This window comes from Eptatretus burgeri, chromosome 1 (assembly GCF_056783735.1).
Source record: "Eptatretus burgeri isolate ZD-2024b chromosome 1, Ebu_testis_v1, whole genome shotgun sequence".
NCBI lineage: Eukaryota > Metazoa > Chordata > Myxini > Myxiniformes > Myxinidae > Eptatretus > Eptatretus burgeri.
In genome coordinates, this window is record NC_140961.1 from 64,242,218 (window position 1) to 64,264,402 (window position 22,185).

The window sequence follows — 22,185 nt, forward strand, 5'->3', positions numbered from 1 at the left end:
TCAAGAAAGCCCCTGAAGTGTCCATCTTGTTTATCCCATGTACCCCACCCAATACCTCTCCCTTCCACAGATCTCCAATTGTCTCTGTTCTTCACTATTTTTTGCTTCCCTCTCCCACCCCTCTGTCTCCTGCTTTGTTATATTTTGTGTGCGTTAGCTCTGACATGAACCTCGACATGGTATACAAACATTATATATTTATTTATTTATTCATATATGTATGTATAAAAAAAAAGATGGCCACAAACATTTACATGGTCTCAAAATAGTTTTATACATCAGATAAATAATTATGAAAAATGATGTACGCAATGTTAAAATAAACATCTCATTTCTTTCTGAACAAAACATTTCTTTGGTTCTGTTTCAGGCATTCAAAATGGCATTGTTCTTTTCCTCCCTCCACTAATGTTCCAAATCTATGACATCTTAAACAAGAAGCGAATACTTCGATATCGCGTGGCTGGGGGCAGTAAAAGTCTTGGTTAAGAATGATGAAACAATTTTGCAGTTATAAAATTTAAATGTAGACACGGTGAATTAGCATGCATGATGGGAAGAGTTGTGACGTTGGACAAATTTATATTTATAGCCCTCAGATCAAAGACACATACACGGCCATAAGTGTGACAGAAGACAGAAGACAGAATAGCCAATTATATAACAGCGCGATGTCACCGCGCTGTAATGATCCCCAGGCAATAACCAGTGTCACTATAAACACTGCACTTAAAATATGGTCTTCAGTTCAACAAATGAAATTCATACTTGGTCTCCAATCACCAAATCACATAATAGGGCTGGCCAAACAGAAAGGGGGCAACAAGGTTTACAGTGGGAATTATGGCTTTTATAGGCTAGAAGAGGATAATAAGGGGGCATGATGGGCAAATGGCTACCTCTTGTGTATTTGGTGTGAGATTGGTCACAATCTCTATCTCTCTCCATAAGTGAAATTTGTTCCTGCAGTACATTTATGCAAAGCTTCATTCTGAAGCTACTTCATGCCTCATGTCATGTCATGTCTGTGCACCCGTTGCTGAAAGTTCAAAGAAAAGACGATGTGCAAACGCAGGGTCCTGCTGTGACAATGCCACCATAAAAGAGCTGCGTTCATCTTCAGACCATTCGTCAAACCACTGTGTCCAGAGCCGTAGTTGGCACTCAAAAATGCTGGGTGGGTGGTCGGCTACACCGAGGCTGCTCAAACCGTCCAGGAGGCTGCAAGGTTGGCCTGGAAATGCCTTGGCCACCAGATCTCGCAGGAACCTTTCTCGTTGTGCAGTATTCCAGCCGGTGAACCAATGCACAATGCAACGTGCTTGCTGCATCGCCACGAAGGAGACATACTCCGTCAAACCTTCAGCATCCTCGGCCATTTCACTGCCCAATCAAGATAGCGAACAAAATTAGCAGTAATAATGCTGGACACCTTCTTTCAAAAGACACAATTTTACAGTTCAATCAAATAAAAAAAAAATAGCAATTACAAGCTCCCAGACAGTCTATTGTTCTCCCAATCATGAACCCATATTCCACGTGGTCATCATCAATCATCAAAATTGTTTAATCATCAATATTGATCTCGTTTAAAAAAAAAATTCTCACTTATTCAAACTGGAGAAAGTCAGGAGAATAAAGTATGCACAATGGTGTCATTAGTAACAATTATTTAACGGCACTTATTTTTGATTGGGTACCTCTTGAACTCCAATTGTAAATCATATTACAAGAGACAGGAGTGCGTGTGAGTGTATCTCTATTATAATACCAAGCTTGCACACTAAAAACTCGGCTCGCCGTCACACGATCCCTATAAAATTGCTGTGGCACTTAGCGGACATGCCGACAATGTTTGGGAAGTCTTGGCATTCCATAGTACCACTTGCATTTTGCACAATGCGTATTTTTGTCATTCCCCGTGTACGGTCTGTCGTCTGCTACCAGCTATGTTGTACTGCTATCCCGTGCATGTGCACAGGTATCGATAGTATGTATTTATTCCACAGAAACCCACAGAGACATTAAAGGAGATGGAGATGCGAGAGTTTTGGGGGTGCGGGGGAGGGGAGGGTTGCAAGATGAATACTTTGCATATGCAATATATAGATAAGCAAGATATGCTATGTCAAGTGTATAACTTTATCAGATGCAATGAAGAAGACTGCAGGGGTGTGTTCCATTCGCAAGCAGCTTGCTTATGGCTTGCTTTATTCAAAGCACTCAAGCAAGCACTCCAATGGAACGGAGGGCTTGACATTGTTTAACAACATGGCAGCCTCCTGGGAAACAATGCTATCGTGGTACTAGAGCAAATGCTGTCCGGGCCATCATTTTCAGTTTTACTCTATCCTCTTGTGACAACTTTAGTCTGGGAGAAATCCAAAAGACCTTGCCCTTTGGTGTGCCAAGCATTTTATTACATTTTTTGTATATTTTATACATGCTTATTTCAAATCTGGATGATGCCACTCTAACTCTTGAGCAATTTGAGATATTAAGCCGTAAAGTGGCGGCCATCTTGGATCTACGAAAACAATCCTAGCTTCAGAACAGATTCATGGAATTGGACAATCTTGTTTTTTTATGTTAATGTTTTTTAATGACAAAGAGGCTGGCTCGTGTTTCAAGGCTTGTAGAACAATATTTATTAATGTTATGTTGCAAAATAAATGATATCATATAACATACTGCGGTAATGCTATTTATGTAGAAATACATTGTTTGTACTAAAATTGTCACCTAAATAATATAAAAACCCTTAAATCACTATTATATGATTAATTCTATAAACCTTAGCCAAATAGTTACTACTTCATTCACTGCTAACCAGCAGAATAATGATGCAAAGATCAATTATGATAATAACCAAAATTTAATCATGTAAGTTCTAGTTGAAACGCTTGACATTTTCACAGACTGTTATCCTCAGACTCCTCTTCATCAGTGTCCTCATTGTTGTCTTCAGTCTATTTGTGCTGCGGCATACATCAGGTTTGCCTTGGCAGTTACAAATCATGGTACATGCAAGTTTTGCTACAGAACAGCTACATCGATTTGTGGCACATGGTTGGTCTGACCTCCAGGAGCATTTTATCATTTCAAGTACTTGCTGTGGAGCTGTTGGCACTTTAGGTGGTATTCCAACAGGAATCAATGATTTGCACTTTTCATCATGCATCCAACCAAATTGTGCTGGGTCAAGTTGTTCTGCAAAGGATTATGGTGCTGCATACCACTGTACTGCCTGAAAATGTGCACGTTTTACATTTTTCTGAAATGCCTCCGTTGTTTGTGGAAGAGAGGCCAACTTTGGGGCAGATGTACGAGCCTTTGCTGTTTTAGAAGACCATTCATTTATTCTAGCTGTTGTCATGCACTCACTTGGGTACCCATAGCAGGTACTGATGAAGAATGTAGCTTCTTGAATGACCTCATGCATATCTGCATCCACTAGACGAAGTTTACTTAGACCGAGTCCAGCTTTCAACTTTTTTAGGACAGATGCTTTTCCGATTCCGTGGGATTGGGCGACAGTATCACACCCTGACGATGCATGTGGAGCTATGATACTTGGCATAATATCTGCACGTTTGTCTACTGTCTTTCCGATGTCCACAAGTTTACGTTCCCCACCAGTTGCTTCTAATGTAATTTTGCACTCATTTTCAATTTCCAGTAGTGGTACATCAGAAGGACAAAGACGTCTGTATCATCGGATATTACCCGTAGATGCTTGCATTCATTTTGTGACAGAACGAATGACTTCTTGCACCATAATGATGTCAGCTTCTTCATGTGTGAATTTTAAGTCTGTTCTTTGAATGTCTGTGCTGTGCATCACCTGTGTTGGTACATCTTGACTGCCGGTGATTACAAGCTTGTTTGACATGTTCTTCGCTTTCACACTTGTAATGATGTCTGAGAATAAAATCTCAATGAGCTGGATCTTGTTGTCTTTGTTTGCCAGCAAAGTAGCCCTCGATGGTAGAGGGGTTTGTCTGGTCAGTTTATGAGCTCTGGCTGCTGCTTTACCACGCTCTGCCCGTGTAGCTGACTTTATACTATAGGGATAGTATCGATCAAATACAAAGTACACCTGACAAGATGTAAGTTTCCGCAAGATGTACTCGGTAACATTCAACACAAAATCAGCAACAGTTCCCTTGGAAGGCCAATGGACAATCCACAAGACAGCAGAACCATCTATTACTTCTGTTTTGGTACAGTGCAAAGGCGTGCTGACACTCCAATACCCATCTTGTTCTTCAGCACAGATTTGTTCTTGGCAATACGCATGTCACCTGATTCTATGAATATGGATGTAGGAATTGCAGCCAGTTCATATTTCAGTACATCATCCATTGCAAGTGATTATTGGGACAGTTGCAAGGCTAGTACCCGGGAATATATCAAAGCTGTATCAATCACTTCAACATCTCCAACTTTTATAGATTTTTTTTCATTGCTTCCATAGTTACAACTTTCTTACTTTGGAGAGCATAGAAACCATTAGGTAAGCTTGCCTTGAATGCTGCAACTTGTTTACAGCCAATCGCATGTGCTCTATTCTACATTGACTACATCGGTTGCCAATTTGCCAGTCACAATGTTTACCAATTCTTCTGGATGTTCTTCTGGGTTAAGAGGAGAAATGCAAGTACTGAGCATGTCTCATATCTTTCTTCTGTCCTCTCCATCAGATTTAATTCTGGACTTCCCCTCTTCCTCATGGGTATTTGCTTGTTTGATGTTGCATTTGGAATCCAGTTCTAGTAAGTCTTTCTGAAGTTGACTTGAGATGTGCAGACTAAGTGCCCAGCGTTCCAAAGCTTTCTGGTTAAGCGTTATTCCTATCACTCCATTTGGACCATGGCCATATCGCATCATAGTCGTTTCAATCATCATGTCACTCCATATGCCATTCCAAATACCTGGCTGATGTCTCATAACATGTTCCCTGTTAAGGAAATGCTTCAAAAGCTCCATGGGCATCTTTGCCATTTTCATGATATGGACAATTCCACATCTGAAGTAGTTCCAATGAGCAGCAGCGCCAAAATATGGAAGCATGCGTTCAGCAGCCAGTAAGTGCAGAGGCCACTCACCTTCACGTTCTGCACGTACAAACTGCATCATTAACAATACGGGCTTGATCAGGTTATCAAGACAAAGACGGGTAGTACGACTTTCATCTGCACATTGTTCAAGCATTGACATCATTTATTCAAAGTCCTGCACATTATCGTTCACAAGCAAAGTCCAAAGAACTTCTTCAGCAGTCATACCTAAAGCTCTTGCGTTCTGCGGAAACTTCTTACCATGCAACATATTTGGAACGCCTGCAAATGCTGCTTGCATGACGTCTTGCAATCCTGAGTTTGCCATCAGTGTTCCAACACAGCCAACGAATGACATCAACATGTGCATGCCACAAAGTCGTGGAAAAAAAACTTCTCAAATTTAACAGGATGCTACCATGTCATCTGTACAGTGACTTTATACAACTGTTGATCATTTGTGAATACTGTGCATACTTGTCCAGTTTCCTCAGTTATACGCTTGACCTCATGCATGGAAGTTAGAATTGTATCAGAATCAGAAGGGCATATGTCAATCAATGATAAGGATGCAACACTGGTTGCTGGCTGTAGGCTCCATCCTGCATGTCGAGCTTGGTTTGTGTTAAAACCATTGTACTCTGCAATCTCAACATCACTGGCGATTGATTTCAAGAACATGAAGTCCAGCTGTTGTGCTCTCTGTAAGGACACCACCTGATTTGCAAGGACCTTTAAACTTGTTACTGCATGTCTAGCTTCATCTTGTGGCATTGGTGGGTTCTTTGGGCCCTTATATCTACTTACATCTACATCCAAGGGTTTGATTTCCTTTAGGTCTGATTTACCTAATCTTGTTATCCACTTATTTGTATCTTGACATTCTGTGGTGGACTTGTTCTCATGGATTATGATCAATGCCATGCTGTGTGTTTGCTTGAGACCATTCGGGGATAATATATTTGCATCAAAGTTGTCACCAACAGCTTGCAAAAGCTTTCCATTACGTGCCGGACATCTTTGTTTTCCGTTCTTGATGACATCAGCAGCAGCAGATGCTTTGAACTGTGTGAACTCATCATAAGTAGTTGTTATACCAAAACGATGCAGCTCTGTGATGAAATTTTTGCTTTGCAGGAAGTTGGTAATTGCAAGTTGAAGTTCTGTAGGAGACGTATTAATGTGGCTGGTTATGACACTCGCAACTAAAGCGTATGGTCGATCTGGAACTTTCAATTCCGCAAGAAGCTGTAGTAGAGTTTGACTTGCACAAGTATTGATATTATCTTGGTTGAGTCTCACATTGTACATATAATAGATTTGTTTGGCTTCGAGGTTTCTTTCACAATGTCACTTGCAACCTTTTTAAGAGCTGGATCATCATCATTTGCTTCAACAATACTGAGGCTACATGTTTTTCTGAAAACAAGAAAACTAGTAACACCAGGTGAGGATAACACAAGCAGGGCATCCCCAAAATGCTCACACACTATGTTAATAAGTGATCTCCGAGAAAGATTACAACCACCAAACTCATGATACATATCTAACAGTTCTACACTATTAAAAATGTGATTTTCATCATGAATCGTATGGTCAATGACTTCATTAAAGGCAATGTCTACTTCTTCATCAGTAGATCAATGCATTTTGAGTGCATAAACTGTTTTTTTACAGTCTTGATGGTAACGGGCATCTGCAGCATGAAGATCAGCAGTTGCACCCAAAATCCTTATAATAACTTCCCTGGACCATTCATCGTTGTGGATTTCACATACACTCATAATGACATCTTTGCACTGCTTGTGGTGGGGACGATCCACAGTTCTCACAATTGAATATCTTCTCCATCTGCTTGAATTCTTGGGGTCCCGTTCTTCACAAATATCACCACAAAATAAACAGTCCCTTTTGAAGGAGAAGCCATTTTCCTCTGACTGACGTGTGCATTTCCTTTCTGGTTCTCCTGATGTCCCTTGCTTAAAATTTCTCTTTTTTTTTAATTGTTCAATGTGTGTCTTTGAAGTATATGTTGATACACAGGATCGATGACAACATACTTTAGCATCCTCCGTTAACTTCTCATGTAAATCATCGCCACATATCCTACTGGCTGCTATTATGGCCCTCACACGATCTGGACTTACTGTGTAGACACCTCCTTCATGACCACAATTGAAAACACAATGTGCACCAACTTGATCAGTCATCATTAAATTTTGGAAGTAGTTACGATGTCATACTTGAATCTGCACCTATATAATGACAGGAGAAAAATGTCGTTATAATGACTTTGCACATCACTATACTTTAGCACTCATATACAGTATATATACAAAATATTGTAAATTTAACATAATATTACATTAATCCTCAAATTCAAAGGAAACTTGGTTTGCACATGTTATCAAGAAAGTATCATAATACACAACACAAATAATCAATAATACATACTTGGCATTATGAACAATAATTATAATATTACATAAAATTAATATACATGGCACAAAAGAAAAACCAATGTGAAAATGAAAGACTTAAAATAGATATTACAATATAGTATAATTAACATAGTAGGAAAATAAACAGATAAATTTGAATATCACAGTAAAATTATTTAGTAGTGCTTATGAGCCTCTGTAAGAAAAAAAAATTCACAGCCCCTCTATTAATACAGATGTATTTCAAGAATTTCTTATATTATCACTCATTTGATGGGAAAACAGGGACTGCACACATCATTAACATTTATATCTCAACTTGTAATAGTTATTATTGTGGTCTACTATATCTTACTTCGAGGTAGAATGGTAAATGGTGTGTATCTTACCTGATAAAATCATGTTTTTTGAGGTAAATGCTGCTGCTGTTAAAACTGCAATGTCATCTTGGATTCCTGTAAATGCTACTACGAAAGCCCATAGGGAGCATTCCATTAGAATCAGCACCAGTTTCATTCAGACAATGCTGGTCTCCAGCTGTGTTTCTTTGTCTTTCTGTCTATTTATTTATCTTTCTGTTGTCTACTTATTTGCCTTTTTCTAGAAACTAACTTTAGTTAACTTTGCTTGACATATGTTCAACATATAGGCACATAAGTATATGCATAAAATTCTACTGTGGACTTATACCATGTCCTATTCCATTGTTATAGATTCATTTACAAATTTCATTAATAGGACCGATTGAAATTAGAAATTGAATATATTTTTAGTATTAGTCGTTGTGATTTTGTATAGAGGCTAAAGTCTCAAAATCTCCATATATATTAAATATAACGTGAATATATCATTAAGATTTTCTGTTCTTGTGATTAATTAATAAGTAATATTTGAAAAAAAATGGAAAAATTAACTAAATTTTTTTTTTCCATTTTTTACACACAGGGGGTACCTTAAAAGTGAAATAGCTAAAATTGCTCAAGGGTGACAGAGTGGCATCAATCGGATTTGGAATCAGCACACTTTAATTACATAAAACACTTGGCACACCAAAATGCACGGTTCACTTGAAAAAGGGCATTTTTCTCCCGGACTACTTCCCCAAATAAATTCATTGTGTTTGCAGCGGCTACAGAGTAGAAGGAAGAGGGAAAGAAGGACAAACGAGAAAGCATCTCAAAATGCAAAGCTCATCTGTATCCAATTTGTACTCTAACTAAACTTAACAAACCTTTATTACCCATTGGGTGCAGAAAGAGATGCGCCAAGTTTCAAATCTTTCTGATCAGCGGTTTCAGTGACATAATGCTTTAATTTTTTTGCGTTTCATCCAAGATGGCTGCCATATCACGTCACCTATGTCACAATTATAATGAAAATATTATCCATGGGGAATTGCTACTACACTGAAAATGTTGCATCAATCAGACAAGTGGTTGCTGAGGAAAAAAAGTTTTCAAATAATTGAGCAAAAAAAAAAAAAAAAAAAAAGGCCAAAAAGGGTCGACAAATAATCTCTATATAATAATCTCCATCAGTCTGTCTATCCGATTGGGGAGGAGCTTCCCGGTTCAGGGCGGGGCTTCAACATCACATCACCGACATTTCGTTCGCTCCGTCAAGCCTATTTTGTAAGGCTCGCACTTTCTTACACTCTCATGGCAATATCTTAACTCCAAGTCACCATTCGATTTCATTTTTTTTGTCGTCATGAAGATGATTCATGTTTCAGTTGCAGAAAAAAGGTGAGAAAATCGGATGAACATTGGCATTTGAGAAAAAAAAAAAAAAAGCATTCCAAAAGCCATTTTGAATGTATCTGGTCGGAGGACATGTTGGGAGGGGGAGTTATCATGAAGTTACCTTTTGAAGAAACAAAGGTACATTTTGAATACAACTCGTGCAAAGAAAACGAAGTAATGCATGTTAGCGATCGAGGCAGTGGTCTATGAAACACCGCCCAAAGAAGGCACGTCTTAATAATGCAGAGGAAAGAAAATCGTGGTCTTTAATAAATAAATAATTTGGTTTTTGTACGAGTTTAAGGCTGAATTGTGTGCGTGTACATGTAAATTCACATATTTATATGTGAAATAAATAAACATATAATAAGGAAAATTCCCGAGAGATATTTTTAGTTCTTTTTTCGAAGTTGGGTGCACGGCCACTTGCATAAGTTCATTTTCAATCTTTAATGGAGAAAAAAAAAGAAGTCCTTTTCTATGCTGTACACGAACGAAAAGAGAAATCTCGTTTTTTGCAGGACAGAAGGGTGCAATGCCCATATACAACACCCACAACACTTTTTCCCCAGGGACTTTTCCAGTTGAGCTGTATTCTTTCGACAGTCATCACAATAAAATGTTTCATTCTTTAAACGTAGTCACAGTAAAAAGTTGCAAGTCTTAGGTACTCTGATCCCAGAGTCACGCAAGCATAAAGCTCCTGTGTGAAACAGGAAGACGTCATTGACACAATGACACCACATGACTTCAACACAGCAAAAGTAAAGTATTATTTCAAATAATCAATCGCATTGCGTTTGTTATTTTATGGTCCAACAGGATAGCTTAGACCAGTGATCTTCAGTATTTTATTTTATAAGGAGGCCACTTTTGCTGATAAGACATTGGTGTGAGAGCCGCAACACCACCTACTAGACTCCATAATGGCTGCTATGAGGCCATCTCCCACTTACTCTTCTTTGTTTTGGTTAACTGGGCTGCAAGCATAATTGTACTGAGGTAGTTATGCGACTGATGCTTCGCGTTGGAACACATTTCAAACCATTGGGTCAATTTGATAGCATTTATGGCGGATTATGATGGGGTGTTTTCACATTTGTGTATCATTGGCCGCATGTCAGGGGCCGCCAATGGCTTGTGGGTCGTGCAATGAAGAAAAGAGACTTAGACTCGTAAAGGATTGCACATTCTTCTGGTTCTGGTTATTGAGCGATGGCGGCGTTCTTCAGTGTCTCTCAAAGACAAGTTTTCCAGTCGTTTTTTTTTTTGTCACGTTTTTACTGTTATTTTGTTGTCTCCATGTTTACTGTGTGTTTCTAGTTCAGTTTTGTTTTAAAAATTGTGCTAATTGATGAGTATTTGTCATCTTCTCTTATCGAGTTTTCTTGAGGCCTTCCTTCGACTTCCCGTCTGTTCACAATAGCCTTGTATTTTCTCCTTATCACCTTCAGTTTTTATTTTCTCCACATCACTCCACCACCCTTTCAATTATTCCTAAAAATACGTTTCATGTCTTAAAATGTTTTAAAAAAAATTGTTGCAGAGCTCGCGGCCAAGGTTAATCCCCCGAACCAATTTGTGGCGACGGGCGGTTAACACAGCCAGCCCCATACGGTCAAACTTCTCCCTTGGAAGCCTGTCACCAAGACTCACACATGGAAAAACAGTTAAACGCTGTACAAGGAAAGCACAAGGGGGTTTATACTTGAACCCCACGACAAATACACGGATACAGTTACTGAAAATGAACACATCCAATGAAAATAGACAAATATTTACAAAGGACAATAATCAAAAAGGTAATGATAATAACATGAAGAAAAAAAGTCTTAAATCGAGGAACCTCTACACACAGACTTAAATACAAGGGGAAACAAAATAAAAGAAAACCCCTCCTTTTATTCTTACACTTGGCTTGGCCCAGAGATGGTCTTCATGGAACTTGGAATTGAGGTGCTTCTATTTGCACGTGCAGACGCGCGCAAAATGGCGTAAAGTTTCTCCTTCGCAGCAGGAACACCAGTCAGGAAATTCGTGAGCGGTATTCAACACCAAGGCTCAAAGATGCCGTGCAGCTTCTTAGTGTGTCGATCGTCCTCACCAACCCGTTATTTTCCATACACAAGGCTCGGGGTCCGCTCCTCACTACCCAAACCAAGAGCCAAAGGCCAGCGTCTTGCTTCACCACGCGAGCCAAAATCGCCTCAACACAAATACAATAATCGTGCCGTCTTCTACATGCCTCGAAGGAAAGTCATCCATAAAATCCTGTTCTTACAGGGCATCTCCGAACTACGTTCTTTCTCAACCGCGTGCGTCCCTCACTCCGCACTCAACCATTCCTTCCCTCTACTCAACTCTTGCGTGTGCTTTCACGATCTCTCCACTCTCCGTCCTATTTGATATGCTGATACCCACGCCCTCTTCCTCTTCATGCGTTTCATGTCACGCCAATCAATCGTCAGCCTCGGGGGCATGACTTCACCCACCGTCAGCCTTGGAGGTGGAGCTTCTACCTGCTCAGCACAATTGGCTCGCTTGTGAATGCAAAAATACAGGAACAGGTTACGGAGGGGGGGGGGGCAGATGATATACTGGCGGAACTTATTCTTAATCCTTATCTAATTAACATGACAGCACCCCTCATGTGGTGAACGCAACACAAGCTCACAGTTTCCATACTTAATTACATTGAGATGTCTCCTTCACGTCCACGGACCAAACAACTCTATTCAATCCAAACTTCCCAATTAAATTCCTCCATCGAGCCACACAAATGTAACAATACAAATATAATCTTTTCCCTTCACACCTTATACCTTTCATAACCACGCGACTTCCTCCACCTCCGCTTCTTTGCCATTCCACATACCCAATCCCTCCTCGATAGTGAAGGTATTCAGCATGCACCTTCACAATTTCTTTCTTCATCTCTTCCATTATGGAAGTTACTGCATGTCTAGTTACTGCAGTTACTGCAAAAATGGTCTTTTACAATGTTGCAAATTCCTCTTTTTGCCCTGTTCTTAAAAATCCTGAGTTCAATTCAACCTTACTTTCATCCAGTCTAAAAATTCCATCTATTACAATGCTTCTTCTCCATTCTCTTAACTGTTCTGTACTTCATCCCTCCTCCACTGTATTTAAACACATCTCTGACCTACAAATTTTTTAAATCCCATTTTGCAATGCATGCTCGTCTACCATCAATTGTACTTTTTTTCCCCCAATTCTCCTTTTTCCAATTTTGGCTCACTTTACAAAGAATGGCCCATGATCTTTTCTACCCCCATCAATCCACCACCTTCAAATTCTCTTCCTGAAAGTCTCTGTAGTGTCCATCTTCCATCTTGTTTACCCTGTGTACACCACCCTATCCCTCTCCCTTCTACATATCTCCTAACGTCTTTGTTCCCCCAATATCTCTTGTTTTGTGCTTCCCTCTCCACCCCTCGTCTCCTGCTCCCCTTGTTATACGTTTGTGTGTTAGCTCTTATATGAGCTTTGACAATATAAACAAACAAACAAACAAACAAGCAGTCATAGACTGGTACTTACGAAATCGTCAACTTGACCTCTGACCTTGTCTAATAAGAGCTGTCTCGAGAGAAGGTAGCGACGCAAACCAGAAGTTTCTACGATGATTCTGTACCAAACCATTAAAAATCGAATGTTTTGGATGTTTGACCTCACTGTGACCTTGACTTTTGACCAAAATCTAATCAGCACTAGCCCTCACCCTCCTGAATCACGTGGTGTAATTTGACATTGGTAGCTTCTTCCGTTCTCGAGTTATCGTGCCTACAAACAAACAAACAAACAAACACACAGAAACGGAAGTCATCAATATACTTACGAAATCTTTAGATTTCGTAAGTAAAAAAAACATTGGCTTTGAACTACCTTGCCAGGGTTGGAATTCCAACTCGGCTATAAACTACCACCCTGTGGTTTGGCATGCAGGGCGAGGTATCAATCGGAGGGACGTTAAACCAGAGGAGGCGACGAATTGCCTTTGGAATTGCCATTTTTAAAATGAATGAGGAAACTATGAAACAGCTGATTAATGTCAAAGACCTGCACAAGATGCAGCAAGAAAAAAAGAATGAGGCAGGAGAATGAGACGGCTGATCAACTTCAACACAGACGTGCACAATGAGGACTGGAGCAGTTTGCACAAGAGTGGGCCAAAGTGCCAGTGGAGAGGTTCAGGAAGCTCCTTCATGGCTGAAGGAAGTGCTCGACTGCAGGTATTTTGTCCAAAGTTTGTGCTACCAAATATTAAGTTGAGGGTGTCAATAATTATGTCAATGCCATTTCTTTTTTTTTCTGATTTAAAAGGATGTATTAAGTTCTGAATCAAAAACAAAGGTTCTGTAATATTCACGTGAAATGGAGAATTGTGGAGACCAAACACGTTTGTCAATTTCAACTCATTTTAGGAGAAAATTGTGAGTTATTTGAAAAAAATATATTTGGCCACAATTATCTTACAATATTGTCCAAGAGCATAATTGCGGTCCTATGACCACACTATGTGTGTGTTGTTCTGCGAAACATTTCACAAATTAAACAGGGAAAGTGGATTTAATTTACACATTGTTGCTCCAAGGGGAAAGTCCAATTACCTCCACTATTTGCCATACCTGATCGACTGCAACAACTTCATCAAAGTAATAACAGAAAATATCGCTACTTCCAAGACAATATCCGAAGTTGCAATTCGGCTTTGCTCCAAACACAGCCATTTCAGATATCTCGGATTTATAAGCAAACTGGATTTCACATATGCATGGACATGTATTCATATATTATGTGAAGTAAATAAATTGTGTATATTACATTATTTCTGGATCTGATGAATTGGCAGTACCCATTTTGGAAGCCTCTGTGCAGCATCAAACTCAAGATGTCCAAATGTCATACGTGTCTTTGCCCTTGGGTTTCCCCACAGGTGCCAAAAGTGTATACCAATACATGTCCATCAGTCCAACTCCTCCATAACTCCAAAATCATGAAACCTAGTGGCCCAAAACTTTGCAAGAATACCAAGGGAACGCCAAGGTGGTGGATGAATTAAAACTGTATTTGGGTTCATTTAAACACCCCTTTTGGGGATAATTTTAGGGGTGTTTATCATGAAAAACCAAAATAAGCCTCACCAAGATGACGGTGCACCATCTTAGTTAGCCCTCTGTCAACTTGCAAGTGTCTAAAGCCGCTTTTTAAAAATTTTTGGTTCGCGGGCGCCAGCAGTGACCACTATTTCCGTTGTGTCTGTCTGATTGTGACTCTCTCCAGAGCATAGCTCCATGACGTTTGATGCGATATTCATGAAACATGGGCACAAGCTAGATATCATGGTCTAGTTGTGTCTTTTTGTTCGAGGGGCGTCCCACGCCCCTTGTGGGCGGAGCCACGCCCACTTGAACGTTTTTTTTTTTCCTCGCAATTTCATTTCCTAGAAGCTGTGCGTAATGTCCAAAAGTACAACATATAAAAAATCCGATTTGATCAATTTTGACGGCAGAGATAGGTTTTTACGGTAGGGCTTCCTCTATAATGCCCGCGAACCATCGTCGCCTCCCAGCTTGTTTATTTTATTTTATTTTTCCACCTGCTCTATTCTATGCCTTGGCTTGGAACAGGCCGCAATGATTTAACGATAAAGTTGCTTCTTTATTTATTATTATTATTTTTACACTTTCCTCACTTACACAATAGAATGCCTGATAATCTTACCTACAAATCGATGGGTACGTTGCAATGCTTATAAACACCCGGAGACGCCAGCATTCATGGCTATATTTCATTTCTGCACATTCCATAACCTCTTGAATCTCTTAATTTCAGCAAAGTTTCAAATTTTAAACTTCTTCATAGACCAGCACCAGTTCCAACTTCTAAAAAATAAAAAAAAAGGTGTTCATTTGTCCAGTTTGGACATTGCTTGGGTGTCTCCGGGAGGTGTTTAATATGATGGATCAGTGATAGTGAATCGCTTGCCAAGCCAGCTGTTCTGAATCAACCGTTTTGTTGGAGTGTTTCCTTGAGTGCTTAAGCCGGTTGGCGAGCGCTCTACAATATTTCTGCTGTCACTGAACACTGTATATTGATTGAGTTGAACAAAGATCAGGAGCCACTCGCCTACATTGGCCCCCGCATTGTTCCACAGTGCGTCGGACGGTGGCCGGCTCGCTGAAAATGTGCAATTATATTTTACACCACGTTTCCCCTTTTTGTACAATCTTTCATTGTTCAACCCATCACTTCGGCATAAATAAATACATGTAAAAAAAATTAAATGTTTCGTTTTTAAAAGTTTATTTAATCGTGTCTTTGGAGTGCTAGCTTGGAGCACTATTCAAGCTTCGGTCTCTGCAAGCTTCCAAGGTGATATCACAGCATGGTTTTCCATGTGGACATCTCCAGCATTAAGGTAAAATAAATTAGATTACAATGAGCAAACAAATGTTTTCAGTTACAAAGTAAAGAATCGCCACATCACGGCAGGACAGGAAAGAGGTACGTACGCTCGCTCCAAGCTGTCTCGCATGGGTTTAGATCCCGACCCAGCTATAAACTATCATCCCGGTGTTTCACAAGCAGGGTCATTCATCAATGTGTTTGCCGTCTCTCAGAATGACGTAAAACTGGACGTCACATCTGCCAAAATCTCTACAGCCTCTGCCGCTGCCGCCTCCTCTGCCTACACCTCCACCTCCTTCGGCTTCGGCTCCTCCTGCACCACTGCCGCATCCTCCTCCTCCACCTCCACCCCCGCTGCCTCCACCTCCTCCCCTTTTCCTCCCCCCCCCTCCACCCTTAACACTCCTGTCAGTGAAGCAACGGGTTATATTTGCTTGTAATAATGAAAGCTAGAAGGGCACTCGGTAGAGCGCATACCTCTGCCATGTAATACCTGATCCACGAGAACATATCGGGCCCAATACATTTTTGAAATATCATGTTGTACACTGTACAGTATGAGATCGTTTTTGGCCCTATCGCTCAATGGTGAAGAATCAATTTGAACATTAAATAATCCTCGTCTCAAGATCCGGATTCGGATCTTCACCAAAATCAAATTGATTCATCCTTGCAACACACCCAACCTGTCTACCAAGTTTCATCCAAATCCGTCCACAACTTTTTGAGACATCCTGCTCGCAAACAAAGACAAACGATGGTGAAAACACAACCTTCACCTGCAGTAGCGGAGGTAATTATTTCAACAAAATTATTAAATTTTGTCTTCTCCATGTTCTCAAAATAAAGCTTTGTTGAGAATCTGATGACAAAAGCTCAAATGGTAGAAAAAGTTACAGACCGGACAAACACACAGAAGTGATCACAAAACCCCGTCTTCCGCTGCGTGTGGTACGGGCTAACAAGAGCAAGAATTGCAAGAACAAACAGGGCACAACTCTGTGAAACTCGAACTTGTTCTGTCATTTATCATCATGAAGCCAGCCATGTACCAAGTTTCAGTTGAATATGTGAAAGAGTTGAAGGGCATGGGGGAAAGAAAGTGTGAAAACGTTTAAACTTATCGTCCCCTCCGGTGAAACCGTTAGGGGACTAATAAATGGCAGGTCAGTAGGAGGAGCCCCCTTGCCAAGATTATCTGTAGCTCATCTCGGTGTTTTGTACGTTTGTGGATCTTGAAGAATTGGGATAATTTTGAAGTGACAAGGTATGAAATGCACGTTTTAATAACTAGCAAGTTGCCAAAGCCACACGGCATTTTAAACGAGGTAAGAATGTAGAAGGCAAAAGGGCAAATGGAGTCTTCTGTCATGGAGTCAGCAAGTTGAGAGCAACAATTCACATCAATTGCCACACCTGATGCAATGCAAATGCTCTAATGGCGGCGAGGTGCTCCATTTGAAACTATTTGTTGAATATAAGTAGCTATTTGATGCCTTGGATCCGTAATAGAAATTTGTATTGGTGTCAAAGCCTGTGACCAATTACAAATTGATACCAGCATGATGAGGATACATCACAAGGGGTATGCTTCTGAACATTTCATTGGTTGAAGTGCCAAATGGCGGCCATTTTTACGCACATAATGAAGCACCTCTCAGCTTACCAAGCAGCAGATACAGAATGGATAACTTGGCAAGCGATAGCAAGCTGCTTCCCAACAGAACATACATACACCCCAGCCCTTCATCCCCATGCCAAGCGAGAGCAAGCTGCTTCCCAACAGAACATACATACACCCCAGCCCTTCATCCCCATGCCAAGCGAGAGCAAGCTGCTTCCCAACAGAACATACATACACCCCAGCCCTTCATCCCCATGCCAAGCGAGAGCAAGCTGCTTACCAACTGTCCATTCAAACACCCCAGCCCTTGATCGTTTGCCAAGGGGCAGTTGATACGGAACGGCGAGCTTGGCAAGCGATAGCATGCCGCTTGCTTACCGAACACACTTCAAACAAAAATCGACTTGATGGGAGTAGAAATGTGGTAATCTTCATCCTGATGAAGGAGAGGAAGGAAGGGAAGGGAGAGAGAGAGAAGAGGGAAGGGAGAAGAGGGAAGGAAAGGAAAGGAAAGGAAAGGAAAGTAAACGAAAGGAAAGGGAGAAGAGGGAAGGGAAGGGAAGGAAAGGAAAGGAAATGAAAGGAAAGGGAGAAGAGGGAAAGGAAAGGAAAGGGAAGGAAATGAAAGGAAAGGGAGAAGAGGGAAAGGAAAGGAAAGGGAGAAGAGGGAAGGGAAGGGAAGGAAAGGAAACGAAAGGAAACGAAAGGAAAGGGAGAAGAGGGAAGGGAAGGGAAGGGAAGGGAAGGAAAGGAAAGGAAAGGGAGAAGAGGGAAGGGAAGGGAAGGAAAGGAAAGGAAAGGGAAAAGAGGGAAGGGAAGGAAAGGAAAGGAAAGGAAAGGGAGAAGAGGGAAGGGAAGGGAAGGAAAGGAAAGGAAAGGAAAGGGAGAAGAGGGAAGGGAAGGGAAGGAAAGGAAATGGAGAAGAGGGAAGGGAAGGGAAGGAAAGGAAAGGGAGAAGAGGGAAGGGAAGGGAAGGAAAGGAAAGGGAGAAGAGGGAAGGCAAGTAAAAGAAAGGAAAGGGAGAAGAGGGAAGGGAAGGGAAGGAAAGGAAAGGAAAGGAAAGGAAAGGGAGAAGAGGGACGGGAAGGGAAGGGAAAGGAAAGGAAAGGAAAGGGAGAAGAGGGACGGGAAGGGAAGGGAAGGGAAGGGAAGGAAAGGAAAGGAAAGGAAAGAGGGAAGGGAAGGGAAGGAAAGGAAAGGGAGAAGAGGGAAGGAAAGGAAAGGGAGAAGAGGGAAGGGAAGGAAAAGGAAGGAGAGAAAAGAAGGAAGGGAAGGGAGGATGCGACGTACTTTGTGGAAAGGGAAGATACAAGAACAAACAAATAAAAGTACATTTCATCAAACAAAACATCCTTATCAACTGATTATTTAATCAACGAACGGGACACATTCCAAACCTTGATAGAAAATTCGGTGAAGAAGGCAGATCGTGGATGAGATTGGAGTATCAATGGCGTGTCTTTCCTGACCACACACGGACTCGAGTCCCTTGAAACGGAGCAACACTGTAAGGCATGACGTCAGAACACCCGCCCGAGCGCCCGTTCAAACAGCATTTCAACGCCACTCACAATTGACAAGTGTTTGCTCATTAAAATAAAAAAATGACGCCTTGCGCAATAATTATAGTGTTTCCTTTTCAAAGTTATATTTCTTTTTTACTTAAAAGAAAAAAAATCGAGTCAACGAACGAACGTGAGTTTGAAATTATGACGAGTCAGAAACTCTGCTGCTCATTATAGCGTCATGGTCATCATACAGCGGATTACACTGAGTGGGAAAATAATAACATCGACGCTTTCTTTCACCTGAATGCCCTGGATCTGAACTGAACGTTTCTTAGTCTGATGTCAGTGTGCTTCGTTTACCTTCCGAACAATCCAGAAATACATTTTATATGAATTCCTCATTCATCTGACGCCACACACCCTGTGCAGCGTCAGAACTCAGTTCACAACAAATTAACTCAGTTTTCCAACAAATTAACTCAGTTTTACAACAAATTAACTCAGTTTTACAACAAATTAACTCAGTTTTACAACAAATGAACTCAGTTTTACGACAAATGAACTCAGTTTACAACAAATGAACTCAGTTTACAACAAATGAACTCAGTTTACAACAAATGAACTCAGTTTACGACAAATGAACTCAGTTTTACGACAAATTAACTCAGTTTTACAACAAATGAACTCAGATTACGACAAATGAACTCAGTTTTACGACAAATTAACTCAGTTTTACAACAAATTAACTCAGTTTACAACAAATGAACTCAGTTTACAACAAATAAACAGTTTACAGCAAATGAACTCAGTTTACAGCAAATAAACTCAGTTTACAGCAAATGAACTCAGTTTACAGCAAATGAACTCAGTTTACAACAAATGAACTCAGTTTACAACAAATGAACTCAGTTTACAACAAATGAACTCAGTTTTACAACAAATTAACTCAGTTTTACAACAAATTAACTCAGTTTTACAACAAATTAACTCAGTTTTACAACAAATTAACTCAGTTTACAACAAATGAACTCAGTTTTACGACAAATGAACTCAGTTTACAGCAAATGAACTCAGTTTTACAACAAATGAACTCAGATTACGACAAATGAACTCAGTTTTACAACAAATTAACTCAGTTTACAACAAATGAACTCAGTTTTACAACAAATTAACTCAGTTTTACAACAAATTAACTCAGTTTTACAACAAATTAACTCAGTTTACAACAAATGAACTCAGTTTACAACAAATAAACACAGTTTACAGCAAATGAACTCAGTTTACAGCAAATAAACTCAGTTTACAGCAAATGAACTCAGTTTACAGCAAATGAACTCAGTTTACAACAAATGAACTCAGTTTCACAACAAATGAACTCAGTTTACAACAAATGAACTCAGTTTACAACAAATGAACTCAGTTTACAACAAATGAACTCAGTTTCACAACAAATGAACTCAGTTTTCCAACAAATTAACTCAATTTTACAACAACTGAACTCAGTTTACAGCAAATGAACTCAGTTTACAGCAAATGAACTCAGTTTACAGCAAATGAACTCAGTTTACAAGAAATGAACTCAGTTTACAAGAAATGAACTCAGTTTACAACAAATGAACTCAGATTACGACAAATGAACTCAGTTTACAGCAAATGAACTCAGATTACGACAAATGAACTCAGTTTACAGCAAATGAACTCAGTTTACAGCAAATGAACTCAGTTTACAAGAAATGAACTCAGTTTACAACAAATGAACTCAGTTTACAACAAATGAACTCAGTTTTACAACAAATGAACTCAGTTTACAATAAATAAACTCAGTTTACAACAAATGAACTCAGTTTACAGCAAATAAACTCAGTTTACAAAAAATGAACTCAGTTTACAACAAATGAACTCAGTTTACAACAAATGAACTCAGTTTACAACAAATGAACTCAGTTTACAACAAATGAACTCAGTTTTACAACAAATGAACTCAGTTTACAACAAATAAACTCAGTTTACAACAAATGAACTCAGTTTACAGCAAATAAACTCAGTTTACAACAAATGAACTCAGTTTACAGCAAATGAACTCAGTTTACAACAAATGAACTCAGTTTTCCAACAAATGAACTCAGTTTACAGCAAATGAACTCAGTTTACAACAAATGAACTCAGTTTTCCAACAAATAAACTCAGTTTACAGCAAATTAACTCAGTTTACAACAAATGAACTCAGTTTACAGCAAATTAACTCAGTTTACAACAAATGAACTCAGTTTACAACAAATAAACTCAGTTTACAGCAAATGAACTCAGTTTTACAACAAATGAACTCAGTTTTACAACAAATGAACTCAGTTTACAACAAATGAACTCAGTTTTCCAACAAATGAACTCAGTTTATAGCAAATTAACTCAGTTTACAACAAATTAACTCAGTTTGCAACAAATAAACTCAGTTTACAGCAAATGAACTCAGTTTACAGCAAATAAACTCAGGTTACAGCAAAATGAACTCAGTTTACGACAAAAGAACTCAGTTTACAGCAAATGAACTCAGTTTACAACAAATGAACTCAGTTTTACAGCAAATGAACTCAGTTTTACAGCAAATGAACTCAGTTTACAACAAATGAACTCAGTTTACAACAAATGAACTCAGTTTACAACAAATGAACTGAGTTTACAACAAATGAACTCAGTTTTACAACAAATGAACTCAGTTTACAACAAATGAACTCAGTTTTACAACAAATGAACTCAGTTTTACAACAAATGAACTCAGTTTACAACAAATAAACTCAGTTTACAACAAATGAACTCAGTTTACAACAAATGAACTCAGTTTACAACAAATAAACTCAGTTTACAGCAAATGAACTGTTTTCCAACAAATGAACTCAGTTTACAACAAATGAACTCAGTTTACAACAAATAAACTCAGTTTACAGCAAATGAACTGTTTTCCAACAAATGAACTCAGTTTACAGCAAATGAACTCAGTTTACAACAAATGAACTCAGTTTGCAACAAATAAACTCAGTTTACAGCAAATGAACTCAGTTTACAGCAAATTAACTCAGTTTACAGCAAATAAACTCAGTTTACAGCAAATGAACTCAGTTTACGACAAATGAACTCAGTTTACAGCAAATGAACTCAGTTTACAACAAATGAACTCAGTTTTACAGCAAATGAACTCAGTTTACAGCAAATGAACTCAGTTTACAGCAAATGAACTCAGTTTACAGCAAATGAACTCAGTTTACAACAAATGAACTCAGTTTCACAACAAATGAACTCAGTTTCACAACAAATGAACTCAGTTTCACAACAAATGAACTCAGTTTCACAACAAATGAACTCAGTTTTCCAACAAATGAACTC

General features: G+C 39.4%; 1 protein-coding gene across 9 annotated transcripts; it reads right to left on the minus strand.

Annotated features, from left to right (window-relative positions):
• Window positions 1–249: 249 nt before the first annotated feature.
• Window positions 250–18,897, minus strand: C1H14orf119 (chromosome 1 C14orf119 homolog). Of its 9 annotated transcripts, none has more exons than XM_085886033.1 (4): window positions 18,697–18,897; window positions 17,678–17,735; window positions 7,208–7,315; window positions 250–1,383 (listed from the first exon to the last, which is right to left on the minus strand). In XM_085886033.1, the coding sequence occupies exons 3-4, from the start codon at window positions 7,225–7,227 to the stop codon at window positions 1,020–1,022; spliced, it is 384 nt and encodes a 127-aa protein (XP_085742159.1). In that variant the 5' UTR covers window positions 7,228–7,315; window positions 17,678–17,735; window positions 18,697–18,897; the 3' UTR covers window positions 250–1,019. The 9 variants fall into 9 exon arrangements, with proteins under 9 accessions (XP_085742159.1, XP_085742150.1, XP_085742167.1 ...); XM_085886024.1 differs by having other exon boundaries at window positions 17,580–17,735; XM_085886041.1 differs by lacking the exon at window positions 17,678–17,735.
• Window positions 18,898–22,185: the final 3,288 nt, after the last annotated feature.

Coding starts and splice junctions, on each gene's coding strand:
- C1H14orf119 (XM_085886018.1), bottom strand. CDS start 11,183: ATGAAGACCATCTCTGGGCCAAGCCAAGT. Junction 1,384..11,154: donor ATCTCTGGGCCAAGCCAAGT/GTAAGAATAAAA, acceptor TTGATTGGGCAG/TGAAATGGCCGAGGATGCTG.